At 48.6% G+C, this 13,725-nt stretch overlaps 1 protein-coding gene across 4 annotated transcripts; it reads left to right on the forward strand.

The window, feature by feature from the left end:
- Positions 1-502: 502 nt before the first annotated feature.
- On the forward strand, positions 503-4,020 carry LOC125536728 (WAT1-related protein At5g64700-like). 4 transcript variants are annotated; one of them, XM_087540089.1, is made up of 5 exons: positions 503-891; positions 1,701-2,055; positions 2,188-2,346; positions 2,483-2,634; positions 3,451-4,020. In XM_087540089.1, the coding sequence occupies exons 1-5, from the start codon at positions 623-625 to the stop codon at positions 3,731-3,733; spliced, it is 1,218 nt and encodes a 405-aa protein (XP_087396215.1). In that variant the 5' UTR covers positions 503-622; the 3' UTR covers positions 3,734-4,020. The 4 variants fall into 4 exon arrangements, with proteins under 4 accessions (XP_087396215.1, XP_087396245.1, XP_087396313.1 ...); XM_087540119.1 differs by having other exon boundaries at positions 3,454-4,020; XM_087540187.1 differs by having other exon boundaries at positions 3,441-3,650.
- Positions 4,021-13,725: the final 9,705 nt, after the last annotated feature.

A 13,725-nucleotide genomic window follows, 5' to 3' on the forward strand; every position in this document is an offset into this window, starting at 1 on the left:
ATAGGATAGGCCACAATGCGCTCACACATAGTTTAGCAAATCTATATATATATACACTTACCCCCTGTAATTTTTGTACCAAGAAAAAACAATACAAAGTATACGAACGGCTTGACACGAGCCTTTGGCCATCATCAACAAGTCTATCGATCAGTTTGTTTCCTTCGCAAGTGTTTCGGCGACGACGCTGAAGTACATCGATCCAATCGATCGAATCGTCGCTAGGTGAAGCCTGCTCCACGAACGGAAGTTGGCGGCTGGGTACACACACGTACGCTAGCTTCCCGTAGGTCAATCAAGCAGCTAGCTGGGTTGTTTGCATTGCTAGCTTTGTACGTGCGTCTCTATATGGCTCCTGTGGTGATTTGATCTAGAGTTTAAAAAACAACAGTCTCCACTAACACTGCCACTACGCATGCATGATGTGTGCAACCTAGCTCCATACAAATAAGCCACTAGGACCGTACCAATGCCGCACGCCAGAACCAACATACTATCTTCGCATTTTTTTGCAAGTCACACACACACACACACGCACACACACACACACACACACGCGCACACACACACACACACACCACCGCAGCAAAGTAGTTCCGGCGGGTATTACATCGCCGGCGCCATGGCCGACCGGAGTAAGAAGCCGTACGTGGTGGCAGTAGCAATCCAGGCCATCTACACGGGCCTCTTCGTCGTCTCTAAGGCTGCCTTTGACAGCGGCATCAACACCAATATCTTCATCTTCTACCGCCTCGCTGCTGCCACCGCGCTCCTCCTCCCAATCGCGCTTATCGACTCCATTTGCCGCAGGAGCCGATCAACCACGGCAACACCTGCACCAGCATTGTCATGCCGGCTGCTCTTCAAGCTCTTCCTATACGCCTTACTTGGGTATATACATATATTAACATATTAGCTTGTACTTCATCCATTTCACAATGTAGTGCATACATATTTTTTTTGAAAAGTCAACTTCTTTAACCAAATTTGTAGAGAAAGCTATTTATATATACAATACCAAAAATATAAAATATGAAACCACATCTTATGATGAATCTAATGACATATGTTTGGCACTCTAGATGTAAATGTTTTTCTCAAAAAAATTGGTCAAAGTTTATGAGGTTCGACTCTTCAAAAAATTAATATGCACTACATTATGGAATGCAGGGAGTATTTGGCAATCCTCCTCTTTTCTTTCTTTCAAAAATGCAGTCAGAGTTCAAACTCATTTCAACATTGAGTTAATTATTTTACACAAGAGGGATATAATAGGGTTCAAGTTCTTGATACAGACATATTTTGGCCCACACAAATATATCAGTCATTTCCACATTGAGTTTAGACAATTTTTAGCTAAAAAATGAATTTAGTCTGTATCTAGTCCCAAAATTTTATGACAAAAATACCACTGGATATATCCAAATATTGGAAATTTGTTTAAATTCTAGATTGTGGACGACTGTGGTAGCAAGAGGAAGAAAATAATTTTCAATAATAATAATAATTTTGATTTTAAGGGGAAAAATGCCACAGTGGGGTCCATGCATGTATCCATACATGAATATTGATTTTTAGGGGGGAAATCTAATAAAAGTTCGGTTTTGATTTTACAGTAGTCCATGCATATGTATCCATACATCAATTTTGCATCCATTGTCATAATTTGGTCATGATATATACGTGCATGCATATTGCAGGAACACCTTCACCCTGAATGTGTACAACATGAGCTTGAAGCAGACTTCGGCGACGGTGGGGTCAGCGGCCATCAACTCCATGCCCGTTGCCACCTTCCTCCTCGCGGTGCTTCTGCGGATGGAGGCGGTGAAGCTCCGGAACCGCTCTGGATTAGGCAAGCTCACCGGTGTCGCTCTTTGCCTCGCTGGAGTGTTGGTCATCGCCTTCTACGATGGCCCGTCCATACGCCCCCTTGCCCACAACCCCGTCTTCGCTCACAAGCCAAACAGTGCCAGCAGTAGCGCTGCTTGGATCAAAGGCACCTTCCTTCTCATCCTCGCTTGTGCAACCTGGTCTCTCTGGATTGTCATGCAGGTTATAATCAATATATAATTTTGCATGTGCGTGCAATTAATTCTGCAACGCACATGCATGTATGTTAATTTGCTTTTTCTAGTTTATTTATTTGCATATGGTCTTACATGAATGCATGTGTAATGCATGCAGGTTCCATTGCTTAAAGAATATCCAAACAAATTGATGGCCACGGCGCTGCAATGCCTGTTTGGTGCACTTCAGTCCTTTCTCGTGGCAATGGTGGTTGAAAGGGACTTCACCAAATGGAAGCTTGGGCTGGATATTGGCCTCCTTGCGGTCTTCTACTCGGTTCGTTTGAGCTAGCTAGTTTTTATTTTATCTTGGTGAATATTAAAAGTAGTCGAGTAATTTTAATTTTAAGTGTACAAACTGATGAGGCTGATGCACACAACTCATTCACACCACACTTGGTTAATTGTTACAGGCCTTCTTAGGAACGGGTGCATTAATGTACCTACAGGCATGGTGTGTGGAGATGAGAGGGCCGGTGTTTGTCGCGACGTGGAGTCCATTGGCATTAATTTTCACTATCTTTTGCTCATCATTCTTCCTTGGAGAAGCCATTCACCTTGGGAGGTAATCCTTTGAAACAAAACATAAACAACTTTTATGAAGTGGAAACATACACCATGGTCGAATGACAAAGTGGAGAATATATTCTAAAGCTATTGAGAGGAGCGATGTCTATTCAGCCAAGTAAATGATATCTGCAAGGAGTGGTATGAGTTTTTAGGGGAACGTGCTGAAACCCCTAAAACCTAAGACAATACTGCTCCCCTGCCAAAAGATTGTTGACAAGATAGAAGCTGAAGCATTTTAACTATTTTAAATTAATGGCATGAATGATTGTGTTTATGATCAAAATACTGTTTGTTTTGTAGTATTTTGGGAGGAATTCTACTAGTTGGTGGACTATACAGTGTACTATGGGGTAAAAGCAAGGAAAAAGAAATTAATATGGCATTAGTGGTCCCCGAGGAAAGTCAAGTTCAAGGAGACGGAGCGGCAATACAGAAGAAACACGAAGAGGCAGAACTAACATCACAAGTTTAAAGCTTAGCTAACACATGTTAAATTGATAAGACACTTGTAAAAAAGTCAAATACACAAGATCAGTACATATGTAATATCATGGGTATTACTTGTGCACAAAAGAAGAAACCTTAAAGTATATACTTCTTGTGTTACATGTTGATTTGGATACTAATAAACGATTTTCAATATTACACTTCTAACGTTAATATAGAAGATCTGTTTTACATACGAAATGTATAATTTTGAATATATTGTTTATGATTTACGTGCTATTATAAGCTTAGCATTTTAGTTGGTATGTTCCTTCGTATAGATGGTCAAAGTACTGAATGTTTGACTAATTTTAGTGTACAACAGCAGCAAGAACAACAACAACAACAGCAACAGCAACAGCAACAGCAACAGCAACAGCAAACGGAATAAAATCTTCGGGAACGTGATTTTCTCACCGAACGTGATCCAGGAGACTTGGACCCTACTCCAGGGAGTCAAAGAGGAGGTCACGAGGGTGGGGGGCGCCCCCCCCCCCCCAGGGCGCGCCCCCTGCCTCGTGGGCCCCTCGGTGCTCCACCGACGTACTCCTTCCTCCTATATATACCAACGTACCCCCAAACGATCAGAACAGGAGCCAAAAACCTAATTCCACCGCTGCAACTTTCTGTATCCACGAGATCTCATCTTGGGGCCTGTTCCGGAGCTCCGCCGGAAGAGGGTCGTCATCACGGAGGGCTTCTACATCATCCTAGCCCCTCCGATGAAGTGTGAGTAGTTTACCTCAGACCTTCGGGTCCATTGTTAGTAGCTAGATGGCTTCTTCTCTCTCTTTGAATCTCAATACAAAGTTCTCCCCCTCTCTTGTGGAGATCTATTCGATGTAATCTTCTTTTTGTGGTGTGTTTGTTGAGACCGATGAATTGTGGGTTTATGATCAAGTCTATCTATGAATAATATTTGGATCTTCTCTGAATTCTTTTATGTATGATTGGTTATCTTTGCAAGTCTCTTCGAATTATCCGTTTGGTTTGGCCAACTAGATTGGTAGTTCTTGCCATGGTAGAAGTGCTTAGCTTTGGGTTCGATCTTGCGGTGTCCTTACCCAGTTACAGAAGGGGCAGTAAGGCACGTATTATATCGTTGCCATCGAGGATAACAAGATGGGGTTTATTTCATATTGCATGAATTTATCTCTCCACATCATGTCATCTTGCTTAAGGCGTTACTCTGTTTTTAACTTAATACTCTAGATGCATGCTGGATAGAGGTCGATGAGTGGAGTAATAGTAGTAGATGCAGAATCGTTTCGGTCTACTTGTCACGGACGTGATGCCTATATACATGATCATGCCTAGATATTCTCATAACTATGCTCAATTCTGTCAATTGCTCAACAGTAATTTCTTCACCCACCGTAGAATACTATGCTCTTGAGAGAAGCCACTAGTGAAACCTATGGCCCCCGGGTCTATTCTCATCATATCAATCTCCATCACTTTAATCTTGCTTTGCCTTTTACTTTTCTTTTACTTTTTACTTTGCATCTTTATACCAAAAATACCAAAAAATATTATATCTATCAGATCTCACTCTCGTAAGTGATCGTGAAGGGATTGACAACCCCTAATCGCGCTGGTTGCAAGTAGCTATCGTTTTGTGCAGGTACGAGGGACTTGATCGTGGCCTCCTACTAGATTGATACCTTGGTTCTCAAAAACTGAGGGAAATACATACGCTACTGTGCTGCATCATCCCTTCCTCTTCAGGGAAAACCAACGCAAGCTCAAGACGTAGCAAAGACATGAAGGCCGAAGACTGTACCCTTGTCCGGATTGGACTCTCCTAGGCGTGGAAGGCAAGCTTGGCGACCGACTATGAAGATTCCTTCTTATGTAACCGACTCTATGTAAACCCTAGATCCCCTCGGTGTCTATATAAACTGAAGGGGTTAGTCCGGAAAGGATATCCTCATTACCATATGTTGGGGAACGTAGTAATTCAAAAAAAATTCCTACGCACACGCAGGATCATGGTGATGCATAGCAACGGGAGGCGAGAGTGTCGTCCACGTACCATCGTAGACCGTTAAGCGGAAGCGTTATGACAACGCAGTTGATGTAGTCGTACGTCTTCACGATCGACCGATCCTCAGTACCGAACGTATGGCACCTCCGTGTTCAGCACACGTTCAGCTCGGTGACGTCCTGCGAACTCACGATCCAGTAGAGCTCGGGGAAGAGTTTCGTCAGCACGACGGCGTGGTGATGAAGTTGATGAAGCTACCGTGGCAGGGCTTCGCCTAAGCACCGCTACAGTATGACCGAGGTGGATTATGGTGGAGGGGGGCACCGCACACGGCTGGGAGAGATCTTTGTGATCAACTTGTGTGTCTAGAGGTGCCCCCCTGCCCCTGTATATAAAGGAGCAAGGGTGAGGCCGGCCGGCCCTTGTTGGTGCGCCAGGAGGAGGAATCCTCCTCCTACTAGGAGTAGGATTCCCCTCTTTCCTACTCCTACTAGGAGGGGGAAAGGAAGGGAGAGAAAGAGAAGGAAAGGGGGGCGCCGCCCCCCTCTCCTAGTCCAATTCGGACCAGAGGAGAGGGGGCGCGCTGCCTGCCCTATGCCGGCCCCTCTCTCTTTCCCTTATGGCCCAACAAGGCCCATTAGCCTCCGGGGGGTTCCTTTAACCCCTCTAGTACTCCGGTAAAATCCCGATTTTACACGGAACTCTTCCGATGTCCAAATGTAGGCTTCCAATATATTACTCTTCATGTCTCGACCATTTCGAGACTCCTCGTCATGTCCGTGATCATATCCGGGACTCCGAACTACCTTTGGTACATCAAAACATATAAACTCATAAAACCGACCGTCATAGAACTTTAAGCGTGCGGACCCTACGGGTTCGAGAACTATGTAGACATGACCGAGACATGTCTCCGGTCAATAACCAATAGCGGAAACTAGATGCTCATATTGGTTCCTACATATTCTACGAAGATCTTTATCGGTTAAACCGCATAACACTATACGTTGTTCTCTTTGTCATCAGTATGTTACTTGCTCGAGATTCGATCGTCGGTATCCCAATACCTAGTTCAATCTCGTTACCGGCAAGTCTCTTTACTCGTTTCGTAATGCACTATCCCGCAACTAACTCATTAGTTGCATTGCTTGCAAGGCTTATAGTGATGTGCATTACCGAGAGGGCCTAGAGATACCTCTCCGACAATCGGAGTGACAAATCGTAATCTTGATCTATGCCAACTCAACAAGTACCATCAGAGACACATGTAGAGCACCTTTATAATCACCCAGTTACGTTGTGACGTTTGGTAGCACACAAAGTGTTCCTCCGGTATTCGGGAGTTGCATAATCTCATAGTCATAAGAACATGTAAAGTCATGAAGAAAGAAATAGCAGTAAACAAAAACGATCAAGTGCTAAGCTAACGGAATGGGTCAAGTCAATCACATCATTCTCCTAATAATGTGATCCCATTGATCAAATAACAACTCATGTCTATGGTTTCGAAACTTAACCATCTTTTATCAATGAGCTAGTCAAGTAGAGGGATACTAGTGACACTACGTTTGTCTATGTATTCACACATGTATTATGTTTCCGGTTAATACAATTCTAGCATGAATAATAAACATTTATCATGAAATAAGGAAATAAATAATAACTTTATTATTGCCTCTAGGGCATATTTCCTTCATTTGGCCCCTTGAACCGACGCATCATGCTCCAAGGCCTCGCATTTTTTCACCGCATCCTGGAGCTCCTGCTGGACTTCTTTGACCCGGGCCTTGGACTTCTTGCGGGCGGCTTGCTGCTGAACAGCCTTCTCTTCGGCCTCGCCCAGGGCCTTCTTCAGGGCCTCGACCTCGATCGCGGCTCCTGCACATATTACGACACCGCGGTCAATATACAATGCCTATCCTTTCCGAACACACCGCAAGTCGTCACTCACTTTGCTTCTCCTGGAGCCGAACCTTAACCTCGCCAAGCTCGTTCTTGGTCCGGTCCAGCCTTTGCCTCAGTTCAGAGACTTCGGCAGCATGCGAGGTCGCGGCCAACAGTGATGCCTGCTTATTCATACGTATTACGTTAGTCTCCTATAACAAAATATTGATCCTCTGTCTGCTTCTTCTTGCCGAACACCGGATAGTGTATCAGGGGCTACTGTCTACACGGGGTTTTTCTCTTCCTTACCTCGAAACCTGTTAATAGGCTGTTGTAGGCTTCATTCAGTCCACTCTTTGCAGACTGAATCTTCTCGATCACCGCACCCATAAGGACACGGTGCTCGTCCACGACGGAGGCGCCTCGAAGCGCCTCATCAGGTTATCCGACGCCCCTGGATGGACAGGGGCCACCGGTGGAAGCGATGCACCCCCCCTCCTTCAAAGGGGGCTGCTCGCCTGACTTCGGAACCATATGGGTCTCTGAAATCGTATTCGGCTGAGGGCCGAACTGGATGCGGCCCTCTTCGCCAATCTCCATGGGGATCGGCTCCATGTGTCCGGTAGTGGAGGTCTCGCCTTGTGGCGCCTCCCGGACAACGTCCTGGGTTCCTCCCCGGTTCGGAGTGGTCCTTTGGGATAACACTTTGGTGTCGTCCCTGCCCCCGGGGGAATAAGCAGGCGGTGGCGACATGCTCGCCATCTCCGATGGAGCCAACGAACCTCCAGATGAGGATCGCTGGATAAGGTCGTGGGCCAGACTGCAATAGTACAATTGACTATGTCAAGATAATGAAGAGAAAAGGGTCGGACGCGCGCATGAGCAAGCCATATCACTTACGATGCGGCCGGGGGCTTAGTGCGGGGGCGCCTTTCCGGACTGCTATCAGCATCCCACGTGGTGTTGACCGCGGGGACGCTCTTCTCCTTCTTGGGCGTTTCCGCCTCCGGATGCGCCGAAGCCGCCCTCTTCTTCTTCCTCTCCTCAGGGGAAGGATTGCTTTCCTCCTCCTCTTCCTCGCCATTGTCCTCAGGGATAGAGGAATGAACTTCGTCGTCTTCGGACGTCACATCCAAAGTGCCCTTCCAACGGAGGCCACTCTTGGCCCCCTTGGCCTTCTTCTTGGCCTTCTTCTCCGGCGCCTTATAAGGCGCCAGCACCAGCATCTTCGCTAGACGCGGGATGACCGGTTCTTCAGGCAGCGGAGCCGAACACTAGATCCGCTTCGCCCTCTCCATCCAGTCCTGAAAAAGCAACAATAAAAGCTATGGCATCATCCTTGAAACAAACAAGTGGATAATGCATCAAAAAAGACATACCTCGCTAGCGAGGTGTTTACAATCGTGACCACGGTCTGAATCCGTGGCCGGTGGTTTCTCGTTGCCCTCAAAGAGAAACTTCCATGCGCCTTCGTGGGTTGTCTCAAAGAGCCTCACCAGGGTCTAATGCTTCTTCGGGTTGAACTCCCATAGAGGGCGGCTTCGGCGCTGGCATGGAAGGATCCGGGGAACTAGCATCACCTGGATCACATCGACAAGCTTGACTCTCTTGGTCACCATGCTTTGAACGCGCATTTACAGCGCTATCACCTCGTCAGGGGAACCCCAGTCCGGACTCTTCTCGACCCAGGAGGTGAGTCGCATGGGAGCGCTGGAGCGAAATTCGGTAGCTACGGCCCAGGTGGTGCCGCGAGGTTCTGTGATGTAGAACCACTTCTTCTGCCACTCCTTTACTGTGTCCACAACAGTACCTTTGGGCCAGGAGACGTTGGACATCTTGCTCACCATAGCTCCTCCGCACTCCGCGTGCTGGCCATCCACCACGTTTGGCTTCATGTTAAAGACTTTGAGCCACAGCCCGAAGTGGGGTTGGATGCGGAGAAAGGCCTCACACACGACGATAAACATCGAGATGTTGAGGAAGGAATTCGGGGACAGATCATGGAAATCTATCCCGTAATAATACATCAGCCCGCGGACGAAAGGGTGGAGTGGAAACCCTAGCCCGCGGAAGAAATGGGGGAGGAACACTACCCTCTCGGTGGGCTTCGGCATGGGGATGACTTGTCCCTCGGCCGGCAGGCGGTGGCTGATCTCCTTCGCCAAGTATCCGGCCGCCCGAAGCTCCGCAATGTTCTCCTCCTTGACGGAGGAGACCATCCACTTGCCCTGACCTCCGAATCTGAACATGGTTGCTTGAGTGGAAAGGAGATGAGAACTTGGGCGCTAGAGCTCGATATTAGAAAGGCGGAGACAGAGAGAGGGCGTGAGAGAGGAAGAGGGAGACGTTATCCCCTTATAAAGGCAACGAATATTAAACGCCTCCTCACTCGCCTTAAGATCCGCCTGTTCCCTAGGGCTGTATAAACGGCACGGTTGTGTTACCCATGCTTGCATTGATGAGAATCCCGCGATAAGGGGACATGATCTCTGCTTTGATAAGACGTGCCAATGGCAACCGCGTCTCGGGACGTGGGGCTTCGAAACATGAAAACGGTTCAAAATTGTGACCGGACAGACGTGATGTCATGTTGTAAAAAACTGTCAGCGGATTAGACTCGTGTGAAAATATATTCTCTCTACGGTTATGTATGGTATGTGTGACAGGTCCGGATACTATCATCGCATCCGAAGACTATCTTGAAGTTCGGACAGAAGGGAACCCGCCTTGCAATGCCAAAGATAATCTGCGCGCTGGACTCCTCGTCATTGAAGCCAGGTTCAGGGGCTACTGAGGGAGTCCTGGACTAAGGGGTCCTCGGGCGTCCGGCCTGTTATCCATGGGCCGGACTGATGGGCTATGCAGACTTGAAAGCCAAAGACTGTACCCGTGTCCGGATTGGACTCTCTTTGGCGTGGAAGGCAAGTGGCGACCGACTATGAAGATTCCTTCTTATGTAACCGACTCTATGTAAACCCTAGATCCCCTCGGTGTCTATATAAACCGAAGGGGTTAGTCCGGAAAGGATATACTCATTACCATAGTCATTCAGGCTAGGCTTCTAGGGTTTAGTCATTACGATCTCGTGGTAGATAAACTCTTGTAACACCCATTGTTGGTGTCAAAACCGGTGGATCTCGGGTAGGGGGTCCCGAATTGTGCGTCTAGGCGGGATGGTAACAGGAGGCAAGGGACACGAAGTTTTACCCAGGTTCTGGCTCTCTTGATGGAGGTAAGACCCTACGTCCTGCTTGATTAATATTGATGATATGAGTGTTACAAGAGTAGATCTACCACGAGATTAGAGAGGCTAAACCCTAGAAGCTAGCCTAGGGTATGATTGTATGTTGTGATTGTTGTCCTACGGACTAAAACCCTTCGGTTTATATAGACACCGAAGAGGGTTAGGGTTACACAAGGTCGGTTACAAAGGAGGAGATATCCATATACGTATTGCCTAGCTTGCCTTCCATGCCAAGTAGAGTCCCATCCAGACACGAGACGAAGTCTTCAATCTTGTATCTTCATAGTCTAACAGTCCGGCCAATGGAGATAGTTCGGCTGTCCGGAGACCCGTTAATCTAGGACTCCCTCAGTAGCCCCTGAACCAGGCTTCAATGACGATGAATCCGGCGCGTAGTTGTCTTCGGCATTGCAAGGCGGGTTCCTTCTCCGAATACATCACAGAAAAATTGGAATACGAGGATAGTGTCCAACCCTGCAGATAAGTTCCACATTCCACCGCAGAGAGAATAATTTTTTCGTGGATCTAATTTGCTGGCTTGTTTTGACAGCATGACGTCATGTCATGGCCCGGTGATTATTCGAACTGTTTCTCTTAACCAGCTCCACACATAACGCGAGGCGGTTTCTTGACACGCCTTGCCGAAGCGGAGATCGTGTTCCCCTAATTACAGGATTCTCATTAATGCTGTCGTGGGTAACCCAACCGTGTCTAGGACTCCTAGATTATAGGCAAGTCCCAAACGGCTACGGAGAGGACGCATGATATTCACCCTCTTTATAAGGGGACAAGGTTTTCGCTTTTTCCCTCTCGTGCTCAACCAAACCCTTCCCCCGCCTCGAGTTCTAACACCCAAAGCCTAGGTTAGGTGCTCCGGATCTTCAATCATGTTCGGATCCAGCCTTCAAGGCCGATGGATGCCCTCCTCCGTGACGGAAGAGGACATTAAGAAGTTGAGGGAGGCCAGATACCTAACCGCCGAGGTGTCGCATCGGCTGCCTGCTCGAGGGTAGGTCGTCCCTACTCCCGAACCCAACGAGAACGTTGTGTTCGTCTCCCACTTCCTCCGAGGTCTAGGCCTCACTCTGGATCCCTTCGTCAGGGGCTTGATGTTCTATTACGGGCTAGATTTCCACGATCTAGCTCCGGACTCCTTTCTCCACATCACGACATTTATTGTCGTGTGTGAGGCCTTCCTCCGTGTGACCCCTCACTTCGGCCTGTGGCTCAAGACCTTTGAAGTACAACCGAAGGTGATCGAGGGGCAGCATGCAGCGTGCGGAGGTGCATCAATAGGCAAGATGGCAGTAGCTCCATGTCCGAAAGGTTCCTTTCCAGAGGTGTCCGAATTATGCCAACGGGAGTGGTTCTACGTCACGGCTCCTAGAAGTGCCAAGTGGGCGGCTGCCCCCGCTTTCCGCCCGGGTCCCCCACCACAACTGATGTCATGGATTAGCAGGGGCCTAAGCTGTGGTCCAGCCAAGGACGTGCCTATACTGCAAAGCCGCATCCGAGATCTCTTCGAGGGAGATTTTAATTTGGTTGCGGTAATACAAGTTATGCTGGTTCGTCAAGTCTAGCCTTGCAAACGCCGGCCCCTGCGCTTGTGGGAGTTCAACCCAGAGGGACCACGTGCCATTCAGAGTTTCCTCGGCCTGACGCACAAGGAGATGTACAAGTCATTCTTCGGACCTCAAGTGGAATGTCCGGATATCACCGAGGACGTGGGCCTGAGTAGTAACCGCGCCGCCGAACAAGTAAGAAATCCCCTAGCCGAACACGCTATCTTTTATTCGAAGTTATTTCTGAGAGTCCGCTTTTTGACCAGGACTGGTTAACAAAGGCGAAGATGATTCGGTGTTTGGCTCCCCTCCCTGAGGGTTTGGAAAATCCGGTATTGGAGAAGATGCTCGAGATCGCACCTTGTCCGGAGCCCCTGAAGGAAGATACCGAGGGAGATAATACGGGCGGACGTGGGCCCCCATCGCTTTCCGCTCCAACCGAGGGAACGAGCGTCTCCACTAAGGAGGACGATCGGGGGAGGAAAAGGGCTGCTTCTGAGGATCCGGAAGCCGAAGCCTCCAAACGGGAGAAGAGATCTCCCACTGAGGGTCCTGCCTTGGGGGGTGTTTTTGCCGCGCAAAGTCCGCGGGGGGATCAGCCCTCCAACGAGTCGTAAGTGATCCAAAATATTTTAATAGTAAGGGTATGCTATCTTTTTCCTATGAGAAAATAACCACCGCATCTACCTTGCAGTTCGGGCCTCAGCCCCTCTCAAATGAGCTCGTCTTCGGGGGATCTTCTTCCAGAGATGATGGAGAGCGAAACGCCTCCCCCGGACTCCTCCGCTCCAAAAGCGGGCGATCCCAAAGTGTCGTCGCGGAGGGCCTCTCCGGATCCGGTGAGGCCAGAAGATAATCCCGTAGACCCCCAAAGTCCCCAGTGTCCGGCTCCCGAAGAGAGCATACGAAAGAGTCCGGCACCGTCTGGTGTGCGGTCGGAAGTTCTGAGGGAGTTGGTGGGGCAAGCGGCCATCTCAGAAGAGCACCGTACGCTAATGGATACGGTGATGGAGAGAATCTCGTCCGCTGAAAGCGGATTACATGAAGCCTTTATGAGTCTATTGACGGGCTTTGAGTTATGTGAGATAATATGTGATAGTACTGCACATGTTAGGTGTGCCCTGTGTAGATAGTAGCCCCTAAGACTCTGGTTGTCGTCGAGAACGGCGGCGAACAGAGGATCATATTCCCAGGCAATAACCAAACTGCCTCTATGTGCAGGTGGTGGAAGCTCCGGTGGCTAGCCGGACTAGGGAGTTTGCCCAATTAAAATGGCAACTGGATGCGGCAGACGCCGACATCGAGCTTGTTAACAAGAGGCTTGACGAGGCACAGGGTAAGTGTTATTATCCAGTGAACGCCACATAGTAAGAGCAGCATAATGCTAGTATCTTTAATATGTTGTGACTGCAGATGGAGCTGCCACCGTGGAAGCCTTGCGGGCGGAACTTGCCCGAGCCAAGGAACAAGCGAGGATTAGTAATGCGGCTGCTTTGAAGGCGGCCGAAGAGTTGAGCCGAGAAGGCCGCACATTGCGAGAGTCAGGAGAAGATGGCCAAGATGGCCGTAGAATTGAAAGACACCGTCGACCGTTGCCGGGTCCTTGAGAAAGAAAACCGAGCGAAGGCAACGGACCTTGAGAAGGCCGGGGCGGCGAACAAAGACACCCGTTCTGCTATGAGAGCGAAGAAGGAGGAGCTGCGGGAAGACGGGGATATTGTGGCTGGGAAACCCTTCATGTTACGGAGGAAGTTCGGAGATCGTCGGTATGCCCCTCTGGATCGGCTGTGGAGTTTGGCAGATGCGTATATAGATTTGGTGGCGAGCGCTGCCGATGCGGCCAAGTACTTCCAAGGTTAGACAGATCGTGAAGTGGACAAGCTGTTCTGGACGCAATTCCACGTTCCAGAACGTCCGCTTTCA

Source organism: Triticum urartu, chromosome 1A (genome assembly GCF_056163025.1).
Source record: "Triticum urartu cultivar PI428250 chromosome 1A, HENAU_Tu73, whole genome shotgun sequence".
In the NCBI taxonomy this organism is placed as follows: domain Eukaryota; kingdom Viridiplantae; phylum Streptophyta; class Magnoliopsida; order Poales; family Poaceae; genus Triticum; species Triticum urartu.